Source organism: Cyprinus carpio, chromosome B4, assembly GCF_018340385.1.
Source record: "Cyprinus carpio isolate SPL01 chromosome B4, ASM1834038v1, whole genome shotgun sequence".
Lineage (NCBI taxonomy): Eukaryota > Metazoa > Chordata > Actinopteri > Cypriniformes > Cyprinidae > Cyprinus > Cyprinus carpio.
In genome coordinates this window covers 21,741,487-21,769,143 of record NC_056600.1, presented here as the reverse complement: position 1 = coordinate 21,769,143, position 27,657 = coordinate 21,741,487, and the positions used below count along the sequence as shown (strand labels likewise).

Here is a 27,657-nt window from a genome sequence, read left to right as displayed (position 1 = left end):
ATGTTTGCAGAAACAGGTATTACCATCTTTAGCTGTACTGCATGCTATTTTCTTAATTAGAAATACTACTTCCTTCTCATTTTATCTTCTTGCCAAAGCCATTTCAACCCCACATTTGGTGCTTGGCGAGTGTTAGTTTTGAATACTATTATTTTAGATATCTGGAACAAAATATAAATACTTAAAAAAAACATCATTCAGACTCACCAAATAGTTCATTATCATAATTATTATTTTTAATTCAAGACAGTAAACAAATGGACGGTTGAATGGCTGAAGAACCTAGTATGCTTTGTGTGTAAGGGTACTTTATTCCACAAAATACACATAGAGATTCCAATGGAATACTTGAATGTGTTGATTGGCTGACGAACGTTCTGAGCTGTGCAATTATTTTCTGAGAAACGCACGGCGAACGTAGTTCCGGCCAGCTCTCTTGACCGCATTACAGTTCCATATCAGTTCGCATAGTTAACTGTAATAACAGTCACGCAGTTTGTACAAAAAGGTGTTGTCAGCGCGTTGTCACCGCTGCCCTAGCGATTTTATCAGTTAGCCTATATAGTGTAGCAACTTAAAGGCCACACATGACATTTCTCACTAGAGAGGAGACAGCGCTGTTTAGAGACGCAAAGAGGTAGCCTAATTCACACAAGGTCTCTCTCTCTCTGTGTGTGTGTGTGTGTGTGTGTGTGTGTGTGTGTGTGTCTCTGTCGCTCTCGCTCTATTTCTAATAACTTAATTAATAACTGTATTATAATGCTATCAACGGCTCAAGCCTCCATTACCAGCTTTAAAATTACGTTTAGAAACTAGAAAAAGAGGCACTGGATGAGATGCGGAAGAAATAATAATACTCACAATAGCGATTTAAGTACAAAACCCGAACGAATCCCTTTAAATATATCATCTTATCGATGTCTTGTGGTGTGGTAACCACAGTTTTTAGCGGAATAACCTCGGGTGTGCATTATTTTTCTAATAATTCAACGGCCTGTCGTCAATTATTCCTTACACAGAGACACATACTGTACATTTGGTAATAAAAAGAAAACGCTATTTACTTTATGTAAGAAATGGACTACGAAAAAATTGCCTAGTGGGCATGTAAATGAAGTAATCGGACCTGTAGCGGCCTAGAAATTATTCTTGGCTCCAGTAGTCTGTGACTTTAACAGGTTTTTACAGTATTTTGAGCTCTGTGTACTGTGTTGTAATGCTTAAATATTGGCCTATTTGCCATCACAAGTCTTTCCAAAGTCATAGAGGCACACAAGATGAACTACTTGGAGAGTCAGTATGTGCCTTTGGGAGAATTTCAACATTTATACAATTTATTTATTTTATTAATTTATTTATTTTAACATGACATTTCAACTTTAAAGTAATTTCGAAAGCCTCAACACAATGTGAAGAAACAAAGAGATTGGAAGTTTAAATTGTGCTTAATTAAAAAAAAAAAAAAAAAAAAAAAAAATTAGGTGTTATGGTAATGGCAATGTTTTTAGCATAAACTGCTTTTTATCCTAAAAGGGACATGATACACAATTAAAAGCACATGATTCAATGCCTAGCCCAGAATATCCAAGCAAACCCAGGCAGGAATAGTGCTATGAGTACAGAAGAGAACAGATTCACTCCATTATTGTCCAGGATGGGTTTCCCACATATTCTTTTAACGCTTGGTGACTCATAACTCACAACCTTCCCAATGGATTCATCGTATCCTTGATGGAAAGAAAATAAATAGTGTCAAACACCTAAACAAATACAAATATTATATATATTATATATAAATATTATAATATACAAATATTAAAAGAAAACCCAGCACAAATGACAAATAAGTTAGACCAATATGAATAATTACCATGTTTTGCATGTTAGTTACTTCACACTGACCTTTTCCCCCAAATATGTTATAATATAAAACCAAACTGCTTCACTGACTTCATATTTCCAAATATTTTATAACAATATAACAATACAAAGGAGGTGACAGCATTTCTCTAGATGTGGAATTATTTAATATTAATGATGAATCCTTCACCATTATTGTTAAATAAATAAAGTAACATTAAGATACATTTTATTTTGCACTATTAACGTAACATCCATAGGGACTGATTAAAAGATTGATCATGGGTTTTTAAATAATCATTCAGTGCTAAGTAACTTTTCATGTCCAATTAGAATAAAATGGAGCGCTGACAGAAGATGATTATTTGTGTTGCATAAAAGTACATTAGCACTGTTAGTATGACTGTTGCAAGAAACTTGCAATAATATTGTGGTGGATCACAGGGGGGAAAATATATAAATTAATCTATTTGATTTTATTTACCTTTAATAATAATCAGCCAGATTACCTGAATACTGCATGGTTGCACCGAGGAATGAATCTAGCAGAGATCCAAGCAGACCAGCTATTGCTCCGTACAAGATGATAGGCCACTGAGGAACTGCTAAATGCAGATCTTTTACCAACAGGAGCTGCATGAAGTAGTACGCTGTTCCCACTGTGCCTCCACCCAAAACACTGGCCACTAATCCAACAGGAGTGACTCCGCCATTGGTACCTATAAACCATTTTATAGCAGTTAAGACAAAGGCATTTTGCTTAAATAAATCACTTCATACCGACTATAATCAGGGTGTTAAAATGAACACTCACCAACCCTCCAAATTAGAATGAAAATGAACAGAGACAGGTTACACTATAAACTAATTTTCCAATATGGTGTTTATGATCATGCTCTGTCAAATTTTTGGCAATTTTTTATTTTGATCATCAATAGGTTTCAAAAACGAGAACTCGGATGTTGATGACTGTTATGAAAATAAATGTTCAAAAAATAAAAATATGCCATAAAAACCTGTCTATGAAAACATGAACATGTGAATAGAACACTGGATACGTTGACATGCACACTTTTTGGTGCAATCGGACTGAATTCATTACGATTGATGAATCTGATTATAGTGTTTACATGAATGCTAAATAAAGTGATCGGGTTGATGTGCGCGTTTATGGATAAATATACATATCAACCACTGTGCTATGCTGCTCATATTTATCATTGAAAAAAAGAAAAAAAAAAAAAGCCCCTCCCAACGCCCAAACCGGGTTGCCTGTGGATGAGTATCCAAAACAAGGTTGTCCTGCTCCACTTCACAGTTGCCGAGTGAAAGGAGATTTTTATATTGACAGGACACACATTTATACAACACTTTATTCAAAAGGAAGAGCCTCTCGTTCCGTGCTTCGTACTTCATTACGTTATTTCTGTGTCATTGCACATGCGCTGTTCTTTCAGTTTCGTGGTTCAATCCAATCGAGTGTTTACATGCACGCTCAATAGTATTAGAAGAGGAATAAACCACCCCCTTCAATCCTATCGAAACTTCATTCCGATCGATTAAGGTGTTTATATGAACGTTTTTCAATCCGATTGAGCCCTCAATCCGATAACAAATGGATTATTTGGGTGCATGTAAACGTAGCCACTGTTAGATTATGATAATGATGCAGCAATGCTATTAAAAAAGGAGCACAGGGCTCTAGACCCTAGAATCTTCTTCCCACTGGTCGCTCTTTTGCCACTAACTTTCTTAGTAGGTCGCACAAACACATGTTTTGGTTGCAATTTTTTTTTTTTTTTTTTTTTGCTACAACATAGGATTAATCAATGCATGCTGATGAAATTTTATCATAGTTTATGGAAACGAAAGTGGTTAACATTCAACCTGATCTTTTTCTTCAGTATTTGTGATTTGAATTTTGTGAATGGGAGTTCCTCTTTTGCTGTGTTATAAGCCGGTCTTTGAATTTGTGATCTTGTTGTCACGTTTTACAAGAAAAGATATTTGTCTGATTTGCTTACATACATATATACATATTTCACTTTTTAATACTAAAACAAAAGATGAATTATTTGTTATTCTTAATTAAAAAGCACAACAACAATAAAACAGTAAGATACAATGACAAACTATCTTACCAAATGTTTATTAACAAAAACAAATAAGATGAGGCATGGCATAGGCCTACACCACATGCTGTATTATATACCGACTAATAAATTACAGAACTTTTAGCAAACACTAAGGAATCAAATAAAAAATAAAAATAAATGAGAGCCTCCATAGCATAACATGAGGTTAACAGCAAAGATAACAAGCTTTTTCAAAATGAAAACAAAAAGAAAAGTAAAACTAAACTTGCTGTATAAACCAGGCTCTACAGTCATGGCCAAAAGTTTTGGCAGTGACATAAATTTTGTGTTTTGCAAAGTTTGCTTCTTCAGTATTTGTAGATTATTTTTCCATGTTTCTATGGTATACTGAACAGTAAACAGAAATGGCAGAGCTTATGAGTTGAACAACATGGTTAGTCATGCCAGTGCGACCGCAATTTAGTCGCACAGGCAGAAAAAATATTTGGTCGCAGTCTGGCGCCCTGGAGCATCTAAAAAGAAATAGCTGCCTGAGGTGAAGCTGAAGAGTGACTTCATGCCAATAAACTGAAACCCATTCTATGACACATCCCATGATATTAATCAGATAACTTAGATACATAACATAGACATAACATAACAATTTTAATTGAAGTATGCCTACTGTTGAATAAATACGACAAAAAAAAAACGCACTGCTGCATTATTATAACATCTGTATTTTAAAAAAAGAAACTTCTAAACGCAGTATGACCATCTCAAATAACTGGATTTGAACATGAAACTAACTTGAATTTGAGCATGAAACTAAACACTAGTAATATGCAGCGCATTCAGCATGTTAATAAATGTTAATATCCCAACACATCCATCCTACATTATATTAAAGGGGTCAAGTCAAGTCAAGTCTGCTTTATTGTCAATTCTTCCACATGTACAGTACATACAGAGAATCAAAATTGCGTTACTCTCAGACTCCCGGTGCATACAGATAACACTAACAATAGAGCCTAAAAATCTAGATCAAATATAATATATATGATATAACTATACAATAAGGGAAAAGGAAAAAAAGACATATAATAAAAAATACAAAATAAAGTTAAATAAAGCAGCGCAAGGCACATGGCAGATAAAGTGCAAACCAGTGATCAAACAGTGCAGATAAAAATATTTTTAGTGCATAAAAAAAAGCTTATTCAGTCTGATTAAAGTGACAAAAGGGGCTCAAGAGCAGTTATTTTATTTAACTGACTGATGAGGTGGTAGAATTACGTCAGTTCCATGGTGAATGAGGTAGTGAGCAGACCAATGCTGCACAAAGTGACTGGTGCATGTCATCGTATGTTAGTGGGAGGGGGGGTGGAAGGACCTGGGGATGTGGGATCAGGTGGGGGGTTCATAGTTCAGTGGTGCCTGGGGCAGAAGAGGGACGGGGGGCAAGTTCGGGAGCGAGTTCAGCTTCCTGACAGCCTGATGGATGAAGTTGTCCTTCAGTCTGCTGGTCCTGGCCTGGAGACTCCGCAGTCTCCTCCCTGATGGCAGCAGACTGAAGAAGCTGTGTGATGGGTGAATGGGATCACCTGCGATGCAGAGGGCTTTGCGAGTGAGATGGGTTCCGTAAATTTCCTGGAGGGAGGGGAGAGAGACACCAATAATCTTCTCAGCTGCTCTCACTATGCGTTGCAGAGTCTTCCGGCAGGACGAGTTGCAGGTGCCATACCACACAGTGATGCAGCTAGTCAGAATGCTCTCGATGGTGCCTCTGTAGAAGGTGTACATGAAGGGGGGTGGGGCTCTGGCTCTCCTCAGTTTGCGGAGGAAGTAGAGACGCTGTTGTGATTTCTTGGCCAGTGCTGTGGTGTTCTCGGTCCAGGAGAGGTTCTCTGTGATGTGCACACCCAGGAACTTGGTGCTGCTCACTCTCTCCACAGTCGCACCTTTGATGGTCAGAGGAACATGCTGAGTGTGCGCTCTCCTGAAGTCAACAACAATCTCCTTCATCTTCTCCACGTTCAGAGAGAGATTGTTGTCACTGCACCACCTGGCCAGGCGGCTCACCTCTCTCCTGTAGTTTGTCTCATCTGTTGCTAATGAGACCCACCACAGTCGTGTCATCCGCAAACTTAATGAAGAGGTTGGAGTTTAGTGACGGTGTGCAGTCGTGGGTCAGCTGAGTGAAGAGGAGGGGGCTCAGCACACATCCTTGGGGGGGCCCCAGTGTTCAGTGTGATGGTGCTGGATATGTTGCTGCCAACCCGTACTGCCTGAGGTCTTCCAGACAGAAAGTCCAACAGCCAGTTGCACAGCGAAGTGTTGAGCCCCAGCTCAATCAGTTTGTGATTGAGCTGTTGAGGGATGATGTCTATGTCTATGAACAGCATTCTGAAGTCTGGAGTCTTTTTTCTCTAGATATGTGAGTGCTGAGTGGAGGGTAGTTGAGATGGCATCATCGGTCGACCGGTTGGACCGATATGCAAACTGGAATGGGTCCAGGGAGGGGGGAGGGCAGACTTGATGTGGTGCATGATTAGCCGTTCAAAGCACTTCATGAGGATGGAAGTAAGTGCAACAGGACGGTAGTCATTGAAGCAGGATGGAGATGGCTTCTTCGGGACTGGAATGATGGTGGTAGTTTTGAAACATGTGGGAACAACAGCCTGACTAAGTGAGATGTTGAAAATGTCTGTGAAGACATCAGTGTGTTCTGCTGCACAGTCTCTCAGTACACGCCCAGGAATGTTGTCAGGACCCGGAGCTTTTCGTTCATTGATCCTGCTGAAAGATCTCCTCACGCTGTCTGGGGTCAGCGTCATCACCTGGTCACCGGGAGGAGGTGGAGTCTTCTGTGCAGTGGAGCTGTTTTGTGCCTCAAACGAGCATAGAAGGTGTTCAGCTCGTTCAGCAGAGAGATGTTGCTGTCACAGGTCCGTGGTGGGGGCTTGTAGTCCGTAATGGTCTGTATCCCCTGCCACAGGCCCTGAGTGTCTCTGCTGTCACTGAATTGATGGGCTATCCTCCTGGAGACTGTCTCTTAGCCTCTCTGATGCCGCGGGATAGGTTGGCCCTGGCTGTTCTAAGGCCCACCTCATCTCCAGCTCTGAATGCAGCGTTCCGTGTCTCCAGGAGTCTGTAGACCTCCCCTGTCATCCACGGCTTCTGGTTAGCCCGGACAGTGATGGTTTTTGTGACTGTTACATCCTCAATACACTTGTTGATGTAGCAGTGACAGTCTCTGAGTACTCCTGGAGGTCAGTGGTGTTATTGTAAGTGGCAGCCTGCTTAAACATATTCCAGTCAGTTGTGTCAAAGCAGTCTTGAAGAGCGTCTAACGACCCTTCCGGCCACACTTGAATCTGTTTCTGAAATGGTTTGGCGACTTTAATGAGCGGTCTGTATGCAGGCATTAGCATGACAGTGATGTGGTCTGAGGCACCAAGGTGGGGGAGGGGGAGGGCTTTGTAAGCTCCTCTCTGTGTGGTATAAACAAAGTCTAAAATGTTTTTATTTTCTCTTGTTGGAAAATTAATTTGTTAGTGTATTTTTGGAAACACACTCTTTAAGTCAGCATGGTTGAAATCCCCACCTATGATGAGAAAAGTATCAGGGTGTGCTGTCTGCTGCTCACTGATGTGCTGGTGCAGTTCATTTAGTGCATCGTTCCTGTTGTTGTTGTTGTTCGGGGGAATGTAAACCGAAACGAGCAGTATGGCAATATATTCCCTCATATATCATAAACTCCACCAGGGGTGAGCAGTGTTTGCATATCACAACAGCATTGCGGCACCACGCATCATTGATGTAAACACAAAGCCCGCGAAGAGAGCTCTGTCTGCTCGATAGCACGTCAGCTGGTCGAGCTGAATAGCGCAGTCCGGAACGCTGTTGCTAAGCGATGTTTCCTTGAACACAAAAACACAACAGTCTCTTACAGTCCTCTGAGTTGAACGTAGTAATCGGATGAAGTCCAGTTTATTGTCCAAAGAGCGTACGTTAGCCAGTACGATGGTGGGGATAGATGGCTTGTGTGGGTTAGCCATTAGCCTAGCCCGGATACCTCCACGCTTACCCCTCTTCTGCTTCCTCTCACATCGCTTGTGGCGCCTCCGCTGTGGGCGAGATGCAGCAGTGGGGGTCGGTGATGATGTAGGCCTCCGGAGCAGACCGAGGGCCCGCAGCTGTTCCGCGTGCGCGGAGTTTAACTCTAAAAATTCGGTTCTGCCGACATCCAGCAGAAACTCACGACTGTATGCACGCTTAAAGACAGGTAGACGCGACGACGACGTACAAAAACACTGCGACTCACAAGACAAAAAACACGAATACACCATTCTTTCGGGACAGAGAGAAGCCGCTGCAAGTGGACGCGCCGCCATCTTGGAACCAGAGTATGATGCAATTTAAATTTTTCCTTTCTCTTTAGAGTGTTACAAGCTCTTGATGCATAAAGAAGATCTGTAAAGTTGCAATGACTAAAGTCTCAAATCCAAAGAGATATTCTTTATAAAAGTTAAGACTTAACCATGCCCTCCTAAAACACCTTGTTTAAACATGCCTCCATGTCTACGTCACTGTGTGGGAAGATTTGCATAATGACGCCCAAATGTTCACGCAAAGAAAGAAGGCATAACTTTTATTCTCGCTGTAGTATTGTTGTTTCCGCCATGTTGTGGAGACGATGTGCTTTGTTTTGAAAGTGAAATTACTTTGTTTGGCCTTCCAAAAGAGGACAATATCCGCTTTGTCATGCCTAGAGCTGATCCGTGCTGGTCGTTGAGGAAATACATCAACTTCACGCTGTGGATCGCCAGATTGGCTTTCACCGTGGACGAAGCAGAGTGCAGGCCGGGGTCATCATCACATGTGTCCTTCATCGAATCCGCCGGCAGCGCCGCTCTTTAACCCGCCAGCTGTTCCTCACTCAAGCCCGCAGTGTGTGACGCATTTAAGGGAGGACTGTTTCCTGAACCTGCAGACAGTCTGGCGCTTCTGACTCACAGCCTGTAAGTACATGTTTTATATTTAAAGAATTTGCCACTAACTATTCAAACGCAAGTTTTAAGCAGTGTAGAGTAGCGCTTACTGTTTGTAGTTTCTCCGATCACAAATGCAGACATGGTTTTATGTTTACGCAGAGCGATATGGAACGCAACGCGTAAAAACATAGTATAAGTCATTATAATAAGTAATTTTTTCCCCGCTGGATGCAACAAATGCCTCGCTTGTAATGGGTTTTATTGGTTTTGTCTGGTCATGCTGTGAGACGGCATCACAGTATGTTAAGGGGCATAACATTTCCATCACACGCTTGAGGTATTCAGCTAATCACAATGCACTGGACAGCTGGCCAATCAGAGCACACCTCGTTTTTCAGAACGATGAGCTTTGTAAAAATCGATGCGTTTCAGAAAGGCGGGGCATAGAGGAGAAACAATAATGTACAGTATGTGGAAAATAATGTTTTTTGAACCTTAAACCTAATAAACACTTTGCATTACACCAACTATGAGACTTCGAAGTAATGCTTCTCTCTCTTCTCATGTCTATACTTTGGACTGTATGCTGTGGCAAGCTAAACAATCAGAGCTCAGGGTGCCGCCCAAAGTGCTGCTATAACCAATCAGAAAAAAAAAAGTCACGATCATCGTTTTCATGATCAATCATTGCTGTCACGGCCGAATACTCGATCGCTGTTGCACATCCCTAGTACCTACCAAAAGTGGTGCAAGGAAGTTCAACTAGTGAACTGGTCTCAGGGTCAAGGGTGCCCAAGACTCATTATAATAATAGTAATAATAATAATCTGCGCCGCTGACGCTCTCCAGATGCGGAGGAACTCCGCCTTTGTTCATAACCACTCCTCAAGCCCGATTTGGCCCAGGGGAAGCCCAGACGAGGCATGATCAAGCCCCGGAAATGACAGTGAAAATGTGACTGGCCCTGGCATGGCCGCTTTTGGCCCGACAGCTAGTGATGCAATGTTGGGGGTCGAAGGCATCACAGTTTTAAAGTTGTAGCTGATCAGTGTATTCTGACACAAAGTGGCGAATGGCATCAGAATTTTTTGAAACTGTATTTCTGGGGTATAATGTTGTCATCATATTATGGGGCGTGATTGTACATCACTTTCGGAGTGAGAATAATGTTGTTGTTTTTTTTTGGTTTTTTTTATGAGCATAAGTGGAAAAGAGGCTTTAATACGTTGAGTTCAGTATGCTGATATGAAACAGCTAATGAAAAGAAATAGATGAAAGATTGTCCACTAATCTTACCACATTGTTTTATGTTTAAACAATTATTTTGGGTCAGCTATATTTGGGGAAATAAATGCTGTTTTATAAGAAAAGTATTTTGCAAGTATTTTGCAACAGATAGGATTCACTGGTGGCATTACTCTTTCATATATATGTTATCTGCAAACAATGACATAAAACAGTCAAAAGTGAATTAATTCAAAATAAGATATTATTGTAAATATATTTAAACCTAAACTGTCATTTTTATAATCTGGATTATTGGTGATATTTTTGTTTTGGCAAGTACAACTTCTGAGTAGCTTGACTGCTGAATAAAAAAAATACATTTCAAATCCTGGCCATAATAATTGTCTGTGGTAATTCACAACACCTATGGAATCAGTCCATAATGTATTTAATTTATACTTAAATTCTTACTTAGAATTCTTACTGGTGGTAGTTGAGGAGATTCCCCCTTTCTATGTAAAAGTGTTTTGAGTGCCCAGAAAAGCGCTATATACAAATATAAGGAATTATTATTATTATTAGAATATTCTGCTAATTTCAGACATTTAATGTTTGCACTCTGTACCTGCTGGGACATCTTTCCAGGTGGTGATGAGCCTGGGCTTTCTCTTACTAAGCACAGGACCAACTTCAGAAGCCCAGGTGTCCCCGGTGCTGCAAGCCAGGGCTCCTAAGAGTGATAAGCATATCCATGAAGCGGAATACTGCTTTCCAAAATCCACAGGTATTTCTCCAGGACCAACTTCAATCATATAGAGCAGGGCCAATTCAGTAGGAACTCCACCATTACAGAAAACTTGCAACCAGTTCCTCTGGCCTCCTGCAGACATTAAAGACACACAAGTGATGTTATCAATAAGCATTCTATACAACAACATCAAAAAAAACGCTTTGAGAAAGATTGGGTTGGAGGCTGGCTGCATTGGACAGATGCATAAATAAACAAATGAGCATTAAAAAAAAGCTTAAGCTCAAAGTTTATTCATTCAAGACTAACATGCTGTTATTTGCACTTATTTGTGAATTTAAAAAGAAAAGTGAATTAAAAAAATATTTAAAAAAATGTGCCCAATCAAAGGTGCCCAGTCACTCATACATCACAGCAGTTCAGACACACCCCAAAAATCCCAATGATTTTCGTCTTGACATTACACATCAAGTGTATGTAAACTTTTGAATGGGGTCATTTGTATAATATTTTTGTTTTTTTGTCTTGTGGGCTATATGTAAACATCTCTTGTGGACTATATGTAAACATGTGAAATATCTTATTCAGATCAGTACTAAATAAGCAAAAACATGCAGTTCCTAAAATCATTAAACTCATACTAGACTATGGCTCTTTTTCAGGGTACAAAGTTAATTTAAATAAAACACAGGTATTAACTCTGAACTATGTCCCACCAGAAGAAGTCAAAGATAGATATAAATGGAAATGGGAGGCAGACAGTATCAGATATTTAGGGGTGGTACTGCACCGAGACTTCACTAAAATGTTTGAAGCTAATTATGGCCCTCTGAATATAGCAATAAAATCGGATATACAAAGATGGAATACCATAACTTTTTTGGACTTACATTCTAGGATTGACTCAGTTAGATTAAATATTCTCCCCCAACTGTTATACTTATTCCAGTGCTTACCAATTTCTCTTTAAATAGCCTGTCTGCCCTTCCAGGTTAAATTTCTTCTTTTGGACATGTTTAAAATCACCAGTAAATTGCCACACAAGCATCAGTTACAATACAGCTAGTATCATCATATTATCCTCGTTTTGCTCAAAATTCTGGTGCCGCTTTAAACATGCGTGCGACCAGACTCCCGAGGCGTAACATCAACGTAAATAAATGAGCAATTTGTTCAGCTTTAAATTAAAAATAAAATATTGTAGCAAATACACTTTATTTAATTTTCAAAATGATGTTTTATTTATTATTTTATATTATTGTTTAACTCATCCTTTGGGCCGGATTGGACACCTCTGTGGGCCGTATTTGGCCCGTGGGCCATATGTTTGACAACCCTGCTCAACAACATTTAAACAATAATCTTAAACCTTTCACCATGACTAAATATTTATCTAAATACAAAACCCAATAAAAGTATGTAGGCCAATTATGTCTGAAAATGCTTTTCTCAGCAACTGGCAATTGATTCAGTCATCTGTGAAGACACCATGAGTCAGAGAAAAAAAAAAAAAATAAGGCATTTTGTAATATTCAGTGAATAAAAGTTTAGGATTAGTTGGAAAAGTGCATGCTATTCTAGGGTAGACTAGGGCTGGGCAATATATCTAACGATATGACAGAGGTGGAAAGAGTACAAAAATATTCTACTCAAGTAAAAGTACCATTACATTAATGAAATTTTACTTAAAGGGTTAGTTTACCCAAATATTAAAATTATGTCATTAATGACTCACCCTCATGTCGTTCCAAACCCGTAAGACCTCCGTTCATCTTCGGAACACAGTTTAGAATATTTTAGATTTAGTCCGAGAGCTTTCAGTCCCTCCATTGAGAATGTATGTACGGTATACTGTCCACGTCCAGAAAGGTAATAAAAACATCTTCAAAGTAGTCCATGTGACATCAGAGGGTCCGTTAGAGTTTTTTGAAGCATTGTAAATACATTTTGGTCCAAAAATAGAAAAAACTACAACTTTATTCAGCGTTGTCTTTTCTTCCGTGTCTGTTCAGTCAGTGTACTGTTTGAGTAAATGGATTACTCCGGGATATTGGTTTATTTTGATTCAGAGGGAGTGTCAGCCACATTAAAAAAGTTAACAGCTTAAGTCATTTGTGGATTAATGCTTATTGGAGACGCGAACCATTTCAAACGATTCAGTTCGATTTGGTGAACTGGTTCAAGAAGATCCGGTTACATCGAGTGAGTCGTTTGCGAACCGGATATCACTACACTGCAGTGCTGTGAACGCGCTCATAACAGACACGGAAGAGAAGAAAACGCTGAATAAAGTCGTAGTTTTTGCTATTTTTGGACCAAAATCTATTTTCGATGCTTCAGAAAATTCTAACGGACCCTCTGATGTCACATGGACTACTTTGAAGATGTTTTTATTACCTTTCTGGACGTGGACAGTATACCGTACATACATTCTCAATGGAGGGACTGAAAGCTCTCGGACTAAATCTAAAATATCTTAAACTGTGTTCCGAAGATGAACGGAGGTCTTACGGGTTTGGAACGACATGAGGGTGAGTCATTAATGACATAATTTTAATATTTGGGTGAACTAACCCTTTAAGTACAAGTAAAAGTACCAGTCTAAAAATCTACTCAAGTAAAAGTTAAAAGTAGCTCATTTAAAATTTACTCAGAGTAAAAATTACTTCGTTACATTTTAACAGTAGGAGGGAGGCAAAAATTGGACAGGCCAAGGGTGTCAAACTCAGTTCCTGGAGGGCCACAGTCCTGCACTGTTTAGATATAACCTTAATTAAACACACCTGATCCAGCTAATCCAATGATTTAGGCTTATTTGAAAACTACATGATATGTGTGCTGGAGCAGGGTTAGAACTAAACTCTGCAGGGCTACGGCCCTCCAGGAACTGAGTTTGACACCCCTGGGATAGGCCTATTAATCTCAAACTAGTGGTTTTTAATTAAAGGAATCAGTTATTTGGAATAATAAGACATTTGGGCTGTTACCAGGCAAATCAGTATCAACAAACTCATCTTTTCAATGCAGAGGAAATGCAGAAGCTTCATCAGAAGTGGCATTTAGATGTATTTACACACTGTTTAGTGCAGGACAAGAATGCATTTAACCTCCAGTTACAAATGCATGAATAATGTTTTGATATACAAGACATAAAATGTTGAATACTCATTTGAAATTATAAGAAATTAATTATAAAAAAAAAAAAAAAAAAAATCAAAAGATATTTTAAATGTGAAATTAAAATGGCCAGTATGTGTCAGCAGGTCACTGTTAATAAGTGAGTCATTGCGATTGAACTGAATCATTTAAACGGTTGATTCATTCAGGAAACGAAACACTGTCATGTTGCTCAGAGACGCAAAACTGTGCTTTGGTGGCTGTGTTTGGAATTATTTTTTGTTGTAGAAATAGAAATAGAGCTAAAACAGGCAATATGGTGTCTAAAACGCAAGTCTCTTAATTAACTTATTCTAAAAAATAAAATATAGCCTATATATAGCCAAAAGTTTTGAGAATTACATAAATATTAGTTTTCAAAAAGTTTGCTGCTAAACTGCTTTTAGATCTTTGTTTCAGTTGTTTCTGTGATGTCCTGAAATATAATTACAAGCACTTCATACGTTTCAAAGGCTTTTATCGACAATTACATGACATTTATGCAAAGAGTCAGTATTTGCAGTGTTGGCCCTTCTTTTTCAGGACCTCTGCAATTCGACTGGGCATGCTCTCAATCAACTTCTGGGCCAAATCCTGACTGAAAGCAACCCATTCTTTCATAATAAACTTCTTGGAGTTTGTCAGAATTAGTGGGTTTTTGTTTGTCCACCCGCCTCTTGAGGATTGACCACAAGTTCTCAATGGGATTAAGATCTGGGGAGTTTCCAGGCCATGGACCCAAAATTTCAACATTCTGGTCCCCGAGCCACTTAGTTATCACTTTTGCCTTATGGCACGGTGCTCCATCGTGCTGGAAAATGCATTGTTCTTCACCAAACTGTTGTTGGGTTGTTGGAAGAAGTTGCTGTTGGAGGGTGTTTTGGTACCATTCTTTATTCATGGCTGTGTTTTTGGGCAGAATTGTGAGTGAGCCCACTCCCTTGGATGAGAAGCAACCCCACACATGAATAGTGTCAGGATGCTTTACTGTTGGCATGACACAGGACTGATGGTAGCGCTCACCTTTTCTTCTCCGGACAAGCCTTTTTCCAGATGCCCCAAACAATCGGAAAGGGGCTTCATCGGAGAATATGACTTTGCCCCCAGTCCTCAGCAGTCCATTCACTATACTTTCTGCAGAAGATCAATCTGTCCCTGATGTTTTTTTTGGAGAGAAGTGGCTTCTTTGCTGCCCTTCTTGACACCAGGCCATCTTCCAAAAGTCTTTGCCTCACTGTGCGTGCAGATGCGCTCACACCTGCCTGCTGCCATTCCTGAGCAAGCTCTGCACTGGTGGCACTCCGATCCCGCAGCTGAATCCTCTTTTGGAGACGATCCTGGGGCTTGCTGGACTTTCTTGGACGCCCTGAAGCCTTCTTTACAAGAATTGAACCTCTTTCCTTGAAGTTCTTGATGAACCTATAAATTGTTGTGTGGCGGGGGAGGCGTGGTTCAGCGAGGTCTGCGACGGGAGAGAGAGCGAGGAGACGAGCGGCGGTAAGTGGGTCAAGTGCAAAATAACTAACACCTGGGTCTCGTTGCAGTGATTGGTGTGAGGAGGCAGTATAAAAGCCAGTTGGAAAACTGGCTTAAGGAGAGAGAGCTGAGGACTCGTGGGGAGTGAAGTGCGAACTGGAAGCCCAAAGAGACTAAGGCTGCAGTATTGTGAAACAGGAAATTTTGAAGTGCATGCGCATGTGGCGCGATTGTTTTATTTTGTTTAATTAATAAAATACCCACGAGCCTCAGAAAGCCGACCCTGGTCTCCTTCCTTCTCATCCATACAACTAGAAACTGTATTACACTGGTGCCGCAAATGGCTGTTGGCTGGAGGAAGCGACGCCGAGGCCATCCTTGACAAGGTGGTACTGGAACAGTTCATCTCCCGACTACCAAAGAGAACAGCCCAGTGGGTCCAGTGCCACCGGCCGGCGTCGCTGGATCTGGCCATCCAACTGGCGGAGGACCAGCTGGTGGCGTGCTCCGGGGTCGGCGAACCCCTCCCATCCATCTCTCTCGCTCTCTCTTCCCCTGTCTCTCTCTCTTCCCCTTCCCCTAAACCTGTTCCTGTTCCCAGGACCCGATTTGCTGGGCCACATAGGGCCGCTCCCCGCTGGAGGACGGGAACCGAAGCAGCAGCTGGGTCACGAGGCCCCACCCGTGGAGTGGGGTTGCCTCAGCTGGAGGGGACTGACGAGGCTCCTACTGCCTCCCCACGCCAATCGTTTGACCCACTTCCTGCTACTAGGGAGGCGGGAAGGCCTGGGCCGGCCTGTTGGCGTTGCGGGGATCCGGGCCATTTCGTGGATCGGTGTCCGGTCATGGAGGTGGGGACATTGGTCCGGATCCCGGACGACCCACAGGCCATCAAGCGATCAAAGCCGGGTTGTATCAAATACCTGTGAGTATTAAGGGGGGTACCTATCGGGCCTTGGTGGATTCAGGTTGTAACCAGACCTCCATCCATCAAAGCCTGATACAATCTGGGGCATTGGATACGGGCCGCATTGTTAAGGTGAGGTGTGTGCACGGGGATATAGTGGAATACCCGGTAAAAGCCATATCCATCAAATTTAGGGGTCAAAAGCATTGTGTGGAGGTGGCAGTTAGCCCGCGCCTCTGGCATCCGCTAATTTTGGGAACCAATTGGCCAGCTTTTGAACAGTTATTGGGGTGTTTAACAGAGCGGGTGTCTCTGGGGAGAAAAGGCGGCAGGTGGCGGGGGCGAGCGCTCAGGTTGGAGAAACTGTGCCGGGACCCAGTGGGGCGGGGTCAGGGGAACCGAGCGGCTTGGCGAGGCTAAACCTCTCCAGTCACGATGACTTTCCCCTGGAACAGTCCCACGATGAGACGCTCAAACATGCGTTCGAACAGGTCCGTTCCATCGACGGGCAGATCCTCCAACCTGACCGCACGCTCTCCTATCCATATTTTGCCATTATTAAAGACAGGTTGTATCGAGTGACCCAAGACACTCAGACAAAGGAAGATACAACCCAATTATTAGTACCACGGAGCCGTCGGGAAATGCTTTTCCAGGCGGCGCATTGTAATCCAATGGCGGGGCATTTAGGGGTGACAGCGACATTAAATCGTCTAATGACCCGTTTTTTTTTTTTTTGAATTGTACGAATTATTGGGCATTAAATCGGTGCGTACCAGCGTCTATCACCCACAAACGGACGGGCTGGTCGAACGGTTCAATCGCACGTTGAAAACAATGATTCGTAAATTCGTACAAGAAGACGCGAAAAATTGGGATAGATGGCTAGAACCCCCTCTTAAAATGCCTCCAAGAGGTCCCCCAACCCCCAACGGGGTTTTCCCCCTCAGACCCTCATTACGTAAACAAGCCCAGAGAGGAATTAGACGTCCTAAAAGAAACTTGGGAGGACAGATGCTCAGATAGCAAAAATGAAATTCAGTATGTCCTGGACCTGAGAGCAAACTCCATACACTGGGGCGGCTCTCTATGGAAAATTTGCTTCAGGCTCAGGGCAGGCAAAGCCGGCTGTATAACAGGGGTACTAAGCTTCGAGAGTTTACACCGGGAGATAAAGTACTCGTATTACTACCAACTTCCAGCTCCAAATTGTTAGCCAAGTGGCAAGGGCCCTTTGAGGTCACACAGCGACTAGGAGATCTCAATTATGAAGTAATACGAACAGACAGGGGCAATTCGCGGCAAATCTATCACCTCAACCTCCTTAAAAAATGGAGTGAGGAGGAGTCAGTTTTGCTTGCGACGGCAGTGAGTGAAGAGGAGGATCTCGGGCCAGAGGCAATCGTCAAAGAGAAATCACTTGCCCTGGCCCCGGGGGGAGATCACCTCTCGCCCTCGCAGCTCACTGACATCATACGGTTACAATCAGAGTTTGCGGACGTGTTTTTCCGCGCCCCTGCCTGGTCGTACCAATCTGATTCAGCACCATATTGAGACAGAGCCGGGCGTGGTGGTTCGCAGCCGGCCGTACAGATTACCTGAACACAAGCGAAAAGTGGTTCAGACGGAATTAGAGGCAATGCTGGGGATGGGAGTAATTGAGGAGTCCCACAGCGACTGGGCGAGCCCGATAGTTTTGGTTCCTAAAACAGACGGCTCGGGGCGGTTTTGTGTGGACTATCGCAGGGTGAAAGCAGTGTCAAAATTTGATGCATATCCAATGCCGCGGATTGACGAGTTGCTTGATCGGTTAGGTACAGCTCGATTTTATCCGACATTGGACTTAACGAAAGGATATTGGCAGATCCCCTTATCTCCTATGTCCAAAGAGAAAACAGCCTTCACCACGCCGTTTGGATTACACCAATTTGTGACGCTTCCTTTCGGGTTGTTCGGGGCCCCAGCCACGTTTCAGCGCCTCATGGATAGGGTTTTACAGCCCCATGCTGCCTATGCCGCTGCCTACTTGGATGATATCATCATTTACAGTGGGGATTGGCAGCGGCATATGGAGCATTTGAGGGCCGTCCTCGGGGCGCTGAGACGGGCGGGGCTAACGGCCAACCCGAAGAAGTGCGCAGTTGGGCGGGTGGAGGTAAGGTATCTGGGCTTCCACTTGGGTCATGGGCAGGTACGTCCCCAAATTGATAAGACCGCAGCAATTGCAACTTGTCCCAGGCCTAAGACCAAAAAGGAGGTGAGGCAGTTCCTGGGGCTGGCGGGATATTACAGAAGGTTTATTCCTGGTTATTCGGACCTCACCAGCCCGCTGACTGACCTCACTAAAAAGGAGGTACCAGATACAGTCCAGTGGACGGAGCAGTGCCAACAGGCTTTTAGCCAGGTTAAGGCTGCCCTGTGTGGCGGACCGCTCCTGCACTCTCCTAACTTTTCTCTCCCTTTTTCTGTTGCAGACTGACGCGTCGGACAGAGGGCTGGGCGCTGTCCTGTCCCAGGAGGTGGAGGGGGAGGACCGCCCGGTGCTGCACATTAGTCGTAAGCACTCAAAGAGAGAGACTAAGTACAGCACCATAGAGAAGGAGTGTTCGGCCATCAGGTGGGCGATGCTCACCCTTCGCTATTACCTCCTGGGGCAGGAGTTCACCCTCTGTTCGGACCACGCACCCCTGCAGTGGCTCCACCCCAACATGAAGGACACCAACGCGCGAATCACCCGTTGGTATCTAGCCTTACAGCCTTTTAAGTTCAAGGTGATTCACAGGCCGGGGGCGCAGATGGCTGTGGCTGACTTCCTCTCCAGGAATGGAGGGGGGAGGGCTGCAGGCCGGATGGCTCCCCGGCCTGAGTCGGGCGGTGGGGGTATGTGGCGGGGGAGGCGTGGTTCAGCGAGGTCTGCGACGGGAGAGAGAGCGAGGAGACGAGCGGCGGTAAGTGGGTCAAGTGCAAAATAACTAACACCTGGGTCTCGTTGCAGTGATTGGTGTGAGGAGGCAGTATAAAAAGCCAGTTGGAAACTGGCTTAAGGAGAGAGAGCTCAGGACTCGTGAGGAGTGCGAACTGGAAGCCCAAAGAGACTAAGGCTGCAGTATTGTGAAACAGGAAAGTTTGAAGTGCATGCGCATGTGGCGCGATTGTTTTATTTTGTTTAATTAATAAAATACCCACGAGCCTCAGAAAGCCGACCCTGGTCTCCTTCCTTCTCATCCATACAACTAGAAACTGTATTACATGTTGATTTAGGTGCAATCTTAGTAGCCACAATATCCTTGCCTGTGAAGCCATTTTTATGCAACGCAATGATGGCTGCACGCGTTTCTTTGCAGGTCACCATGGTTAACAATAGAAGAACAATGATTTCAAGCATCACCCTCCTTTTAACATGTCAAGTCTGCCATTCTAACCCAATCAGCCTGACATAATGATCTCCAGCCTTGTGCTCGTCAACATTCTCACCTGAGTTAACAAGATGATTACTGAAATGATCTCAGCAGGTCCTTTAATGACAGCAATGAAATGCAGTGGAAAGGTTTTTTTTGGGATTAAGTTAATTTTCATGGCAAAGAAGGACTATGCAATTCATCTGATCACTCTTCATAACATTCTTGAGTATATGCAAATTGCTATTATAAAAACTTAAGCAGCAACTTTTCCAATTTCCAATATTTATGTAATTCTCAAAACTTTTGGCCACGACTGTATATGTGTGTGTGTGTAATCATGATGATTTTTGGAGGAAAAGACGGCATTCTTTGTGTGATTTTGATTTACTATAAAGAAAAAGAACGCACTATAAATGCGCGTGCACATCATTAAAACAACAATTATGATATTATCGCAGACGATATATATCGCACACTCTGCTGTCTTTTTGGCTAATTTGTGCAAAACCTCTTGCTAAAATGTCAAAGCTTCATTTTAATCACCAATGCAACGATGCAATTATTTAGCTTACCTCTACATGCTTGCGAAGGGTTGATGTCTTGTCGAGATTGTATAAGCTGCTAGTTTGGTCTCGCTAGGTAAGCACAGCTTACACTGCATAATAGAGCATAAATATGGCCAGGGGTTCACTTAATTTCCTTCAGTTCAACTTCAGAATATGAAGTGGTTTCGTTTTCAGCGGTGTCTGCACCACTAACGCCTGTTTTGTTCGTCTGCATCTTTCTTGTGATCTTAGCGCCAGTTTGCACTCCTGCCCATTATTTACTGCAGTAGTTTCCAGGGAGCGAAATTTTTTTTTTTTTTTTTACTCAGTAATTAATGTGTTTTAAAATGTAGCAAAGTACAATACTTCAAACAAAATATACTTAAGTAAAAGTAAAATTACAGCTTTTAAAAAGCAGAAGAACACAAAAAATCTACTCAATTACAGTAACGCGAGTAAATGTAATTTGTTACTTTCCAACTCTGCGATATGATCATGCGCATCTAGTCAGTAAATTAGGTTCTGTGAATAGCGCTAAATCGCCATCACCAGCTTTCAATGGAGCAGCATTTAATAGACAGAGCTGTAGATCACTGACAAGCTACGCAATATCACATACATTACCGAAGGTGATTCATCTGCGATAATGATGAACGCGATATTACATAGCTTATCAGTGATCTACGGCTCTGTCTATTAAGTGCCGCTCCATTTGAAACAGATTTACTGACTAGATGCGCATGATCATATCGTTAGATATATCGCCCAGACCTAGGGTAGACTATCCACTATCCTTGTAATGTATCTGGAAAACTGCAATCAGGTTGTGTAGACTAAACATTAAAATCTGCCTGCACAACAGAATGAACAATGACTTTTAAAGAATTTAAAATCTTGGATTAAGTCCATTTCTACATATACCATTTTTTAACTTTACAGGTAGGAAGTAAATACTCCTATGAATGAATGAATTCTGTAAATTCAGAATACAATCATTAATCAAAATTGGACTGTTCTGAATACACAGAAAATTGTTCCTGAACTGAATTGAAAACCTATGAAACATAAATAAAATCTGTTGTCTGTCTACCCACAGAGTCACACCAGTACTTCTGATTAATTTGCCCATATAAGTAAATAACTGGAAGAAGACCAAAAACTGTAAAACTAGCTATATGCAATACATAGACAAGCAACAGAAATAGAGATTTCTTTGTTTACTCAAAACTAGCCCATAACAATGAGAAAAAAATATTTTGAAATATCAGAATTGTTCAGTGAAGAACCACACATACCTTCTTTATAATCTGAATCAATTTGTTTTTTGATGTCTCCCTTCCATTTGGTTAGTTTGCTGGATGTGACAAAAAAGGTCAACAAAGCTCCAAAAAAGCTCATGTTGGCCATAGTAAGAACAAAGCCAACCAGCATCGCTGCAAAGAGATGAAGTTTTGTTAATTTGCAATTTATTAATATAGTCACACATCATGATCAGTAATCCAGCAAAAGCAACAACAAGATGCTCTGTTATTATTATACAATATATGAAGTAATAGTAATATATTTCTGTCCTAAAATATTCACTTTCACAAATGACAACAAGCAAACATTTTTGTCATTGTCAACATTATAGCTGCAAGCAGCAATTGACAAGGTTCAAAAGCTTTAAGCCATTTTTGCAAAAAGGTGTATTATGTTTAATTTATAAATAAGCATTTTTTAAATTATCGTCTTAGTACAGAGAATTGTATGATGCATTTTTGTTGAGGTTGAATGAAAAATCTAGCCTTCATTCACAAAAGCATTTTTTAAAATATTTTCAAATATTATCTAACAATTTGACTTACTACAATGGTTCTTGAGGCAAACTTGTTCAGAATGTAATGCTGTGTTTTTAATTATTTATTTATCTCCAAAGAATCTTACTGTATATGTAATAATCATGACAGGCCTACTAATTCCTCAATGCCAAAGGTTGCATGCTGGCAGAGGAAGAACGACTATACTATAGACCTCATAATTACTGCTGCATGTGGATTTGACTGAGGAGAAAGGAGAGATAGTATTAAAGTTTATTATTATAAAACAATCTCAGGGCAGTTCCTATATATCCACAGTGTGGTTCTCTTATAAAATACAATGTATTATGCTTAACATTCCAGTTCTGTATTCTGTAAGCTTTTTTATCACTTATTTTATCACATATTATAATAGTATACAGGGGTTAAAGCAAAAAAAATCCTGAGCCTGAACCTTTTTCCAGGGGCGGGGTGGGGCAGCACATGCAATGACTGTGGAAACTTTAACATCTGAAAGGATACTATGGCAAAGTTATTGCTTTCTTTATTCAAACAGATTCTTTTTCATGAATATATGGTTGACCTGAATAAAAGTTGTATAATACACTTGGAAAATTATGAGCTATATCACTGCTTATCGACACTTAGGGGTGTGATAATACAGTACACTTAGCTCATTAGATGAGACAAAATACAGACACTTGATTCACTAGAACGTGACAATATATTTTAATACTATTTTAAAGAAATTTTCAATGACAAAATATTTGTCTTTTAATTGCAAAAAGTAAAACAATGCAGTTGTATTTAGAAATATTTTAACTAATCTAGGGCTGTAACTAATCATTATTTTGGTCATTAAGTAATCTACTGATTATTTTGACAGCTGAGTAATCTGATATTTTTTAGTAACAAACAGACCTAAGTGAAAACCAGGCTTTAGTATGACTATTTATATATAAACTAACGGTGAGGCAATAATAATTGGCTCAAATAAAATATAAAAATCAAGAAATTACATGATTTTATTAAACAACACTGTTAAAATACATAATATAATATGCCTATACATAATATGAGCATAACCAACTTAAGTATGTATTAAATAAATACCCGCAGAGGGCGCCAACGGCCTTGTGACGTTTCACTTTACAGCGTGATTAAACGATGTTTAAATCCATTTAATTGCAATATTTGGCCACATGCAGAAACTTTTATTCTGAAATCACGATGTACAATAAATGGCATATTTAGACATAGGTTGATGTATTATCCTGTGTTGGCAAAAGTTTATAAATGATTTACGCTAAAAATCTAGTGAGATAATACACACTGTTTTTCCAGATGAACGTTAAGCAATCAAATTCATGACATATGCAGAGGAAGGGTTTAGCCCCTTTCACACAAAAAGTATTTACTGGTAAATTACCGGTAAGTTACTATTAAAAGATCATGTGTTAACAGGACCTTTTCAAAAATCCTGGTAAATTTGTTCTGGCAATCATATCGTTTTATGGAAATGACATGATTACTCTGAGCTGTTTATAAAGCTCTGTTGCTTTTTAATTAGTTATTCTATGTAAATATGCGCTAGATGGACATCTTTGATCATTGCACCTCGCAGCTTTTTGTCACGCTTCTCCATTCATCAGGGCTGCGACTCCGCAATTGGATACTATTATGCGCGTCTCGTGTTTATAAGAGCAAAACATTCTGATTGGCTAGTAATGTTAGTTTAGTTGAGAGTAAAAGCTGCATGTGCTCCTCTCAGACCATTGGTAGGCGAACTCATGGACTCGAAAGTTATATCAATCAAGAATTTTTTAATTTTTTTTTAATGTAGGACTATTTTTTCTGCAGCCAAACGCTGCACGCCAGAGATCCAGCACGGTGCCGGAGAACTTTAAGCCCTGAGTATATTACATGCCCTCTTGCTGACACACTCATGAGAGAAGCAGCTAAAATCCAGATTATGAATGAATCAATGTTTTGAGCTAGATCTTTACAGTTAATCTGTTGACCCTGGAATTTTTCTAAACTGAAATATGACATAGTTGACATTTTATCCTTTTTTTGGCTCTCTGATCTCTGTCTGTCATGGGCAGTTTTGTTCAGGATGTTTAACTAATGCCATAATCTGCTGTGTGTTTGGTTAGAATGGGTTAGTTTTGATCAGTGTTTCCCAAGCCTGTTCCTGGAGGCCAGTACGCATTTTGGATGTCTTTTTTTAACCTGACCCATCTTTTTCAGGTGTTGGAGTACCTAGTAATGTGCTTATGTATGAAATCAGGAGTATTTGATTAGGAAAAGCTTGAAACTGTTGCTGTGTCTCCAGGAAAAGGCTTGGGAAACGTTGGTTTAGATTGTTGAGGGGTTTGTTTTTAATGACTTTTTCTCTACATATTACTTGAGATTCCAAGCATGTCTGTTTTCGGGTTTGTATTATGACCCTTTAGGCCCTGTAACAAATGTTGCTGTGACATTAAAATGACCCCATAAAAGACCTTCTGAACTTTAAAATATATTCCTCACCTCCTACGGCACCACCATGATCAAGATTCTTGCGTTTAAAGGCTCGAAATGTGATGAAAAGAGGGACAAGCACGGAGAACAGCCACCGCCATGGTGATACTGGCTGCAGAGTACCTGCAAAACAGTATTTTATATGGAATGAACTGGACGTGAAAAGTTAGAATCCTCTAAATTTTACATTACCATACAATTTTGTTAAATAACATGACTTTTTCAAAGCATATGTGAACCATGCTGTTTACAATTTCAATCTGCTTTCAAATCCAGTGATTTAAATTAAATATGCACACTTAACCGCAAATATCTAAATTTTGATTTTGTACTCTGTGCACTTTGTATAAACACTCACTGTAATTATTACAATTAAACATCATCTTTGTAATACTGTTGCCATACTTTGCTGTATGATAATTGTCACAATAGCCTCTATTCAGTTTTTTCCTACTACAGGTTTTAACTCAATTGTATTCTTTAGTAACTAAATTTAAAGTGGTTAAAATTGTGCCTGTGTGTGCACAATAACACAATAAATAATAGCCAGTTTTTCTATGTTGGGACATCATGGCTATGTCTGAAAGCTGAAAGCTGCAAGGATACACTGTGTGTGTAGATGGTGGAAAGAATAATGTATAAATAACCACTGTTATCAATTTATGTCACAGTTTTACTGACATTTTATGCCACATTGTTTTATGATATAATATACTTTTTAGAAATAAGTACTGTAATTTTAAAATATTTTCTTTGGTTATTTATAAAGTTCATTTAAATTGACATTTAGATATTTAGACATGGGGTTAAAGTATCTTAGAAACCTGTTTCCATAGGAAGCCCTTTCATACACATACACTGGCTGACTGGGCAATAAGGTAAGTTTCACACACAGCCCTTAAGTATTCAAAAATAAATTAGAAAGTGAACTCTCACCATAGTATGTGCTGGCAGTTATGGAAAGGACCCAAAATGATAATGAAATTGCCAGTGTGAAACACAACACCATCATATACGCCATCGTCCTGATGTAATCTTTGGTGAATATACCATCCTCAAATTGCATGTTCATTGAGGAACGCAAAGCTATTGAGGAAATCAGACAGAACAAAGTGAAATTGTGTTAAAAAGGATTGTTAATCCCACTGTTACCTCCCCCTTACAAAAATCTATCACGCTAATTTTTTGTACAGCTCCCTAGATATATTTAATAATAGTTTCTGTAAAATAATACGTGTAGTAACTTATATTAACTAATTTGTAATAACTTATCAACCATGCATTACATGCATTATCATCCAAAATAAAAATAAAAAAGCATAACATTTTGAGAGCTCTGTGGATGCAATATTATATTATATTATAAAATAGAATCCCATTATATAATAATCTATTATGCGTTTACTGTGTTAAATATAACTGTAGTAAGAATGGTAATTTGGACACACAATTGATTTCTGTACATTTGAGTATAAGCTTCTAACATGCTTTACTACCCTGAATATTAAACTACAGCCAAAAACACCTGAAATAATCCTGGCACAAATACTTGTTCCCGACTTGTTCCATGTTTCCCGAAGTTCAGCCACGTCTGACAGTTTGTAATAGTAATATTTGAAGAAACACAAAGCTCAGTTCACTGTGAACAAATAGACTGATTTCCGGTCAGCTTAACTAAACAGCTCAGCCCAGCTGACCTATCAGGATAGAAACACACGGAAGGGGAAAAGGGCAGCTTTACCTTGATTGGTGGAAATCATCTGTCAATCGGGCGGGATCTGCGTGTAATATCTTCTTCTTTCTTTGCTTTTATGGAGCTTCACATACGTCTCTAGTGCCACCTACTGACTGTACTGTAGCCAGACCAGAGAAACTACAGCCATTATTACGGTGAAAAAATGAGTTTCTTCAATTATAGCTCTGTGGACTTTAACAAAAAACAAAAAAAAAATATAATATATATAATTTCTTTTTTTTTTAATAATTGAAGAAACTATTTTTTTCACCGTAATAATGGCTGTAGTTTCTCTGGTCTGGCTACAGTACAGTCAGTAGGTGGCACTAGAGACGTATGTGAAGCTCCATAAAAGCAAAGAAAGAAGAAGATATTACACGCAGATCCCGCCCGATTGACAGATGATTTCCACCAATCAAGGTAAAGCTGCCCTTTTCCCCTTCCGTGTGTTTCTATCCTGATAGGTCAGCTGGGGTGAACTGTTTAGTTAAGCTGACCGGAAATCAGTCTTTGTTCACAGTGAACTGAGCTTTGTGTTTCTTCAAATATTACTATTACAAACTGTCAGACGTGGCTGAACTTCGGGAAACATGGAACAAGTCGGGAACAAGTATTTGTGCCAGGATTATTTCAGGTGTTTTTTGGCTGTAGTTTAATATTCCGGGTAGTAAAGCATGTTAGAAGCTTATACTCAAATGTACAGAAATCAATTGTGTGTTCAAATTACCATTCTTACTACAGCTAATATAAAAAATTATATATATTTTAATAATAATAATAATATTAATAATAAATAAATAACAGTGAATAAAATAAATACATATAAATGTACAATTTAAAGATTAATAAATAAAAAAATAAAAAAATAAGTCAAGTCATCTTTATTTATATAGCGCTTTAAACAAAAAAGATTGCGTCAAAGCAACTGAACAACATTAATTAGGAAAACAGTGTGTCAATAATACAAAATTACAGTTAAAGGCAGTTCATCATTGAATTCAGTGATGTCATCATGCAGCTCAGTTTAGTTTAAATGGTATCTGTGCAATAATTTGCAATCAAGTCAACGATATTGCTGTAAATGAAGTGTCCCCCAACTAAGCAAGCCAGAGGCGACAGCGGCAAGGAACCAAAACTCCATCAGTGAGAGAATGGAGAAAAAAACCTTGGGAGAAACCAGGCTCAGTTGGGGGGCCCAGTTCTCCTCT

At 40.4% G+C, this 27,657-nt stretch overlaps 1 protein-coding gene across 1 annotated transcript; it reads right to left on the bottom strand.

The window, feature by feature from the left end:
* Positions 1-1,457: 1,457 nt before the first annotated feature.
* On the bottom strand, positions 1,458-26,399 carry LOC109082812 (transmembrane protein 19). Its single transcript, XM_042722375.1, has 7 exons — positions 26,240-26,399; positions 25,651-25,800; positions 24,724-24,837; positions 21,688-21,825; positions 10,785-11,039; positions 2,370-2,579; positions 1,458-1,727 (listed from the first exon to the last, which is right to left on the bottom strand). The coding sequence occupies exons 2-7, from the start codon at positions 25,784-25,786 to the stop codon at positions 1,564-1,566; spliced, it is 1,017 nt and encodes a 338-aa protein (XP_042578309.1). The 5' UTR covers positions 25,787-25,800; positions 26,240-26,399; the 3' UTR covers positions 1,458-1,563.
* Between the last annotated feature and the right edge of the window lie 1,258 nt (positions 26,400-27,657).

Bases quoted from the DNA above. Each gene is read 5' to 3' on its own strand.
- LOC109082812 (XM_042722375.1), bottom strand. From the start codon at position 25,786: ATGAACATGCAATTTGAGGATGGTATATTCACCAAAGATTACATCAGG. The intron at 11,040-21,687 runs GTATGTGTGGTT...TAATGTCTGCAG, and splicing joins TGATTCAGATTATAAAGAAG to GAGGCCAGAGGAACTGGTTG. The intron at 1,728-2,369 runs GTAATCTGGCTG...CTTTCCATCAAG, and splicing joins TGCAACCATGCAGTATTCAG to GATACGATGAATCCATTGGG.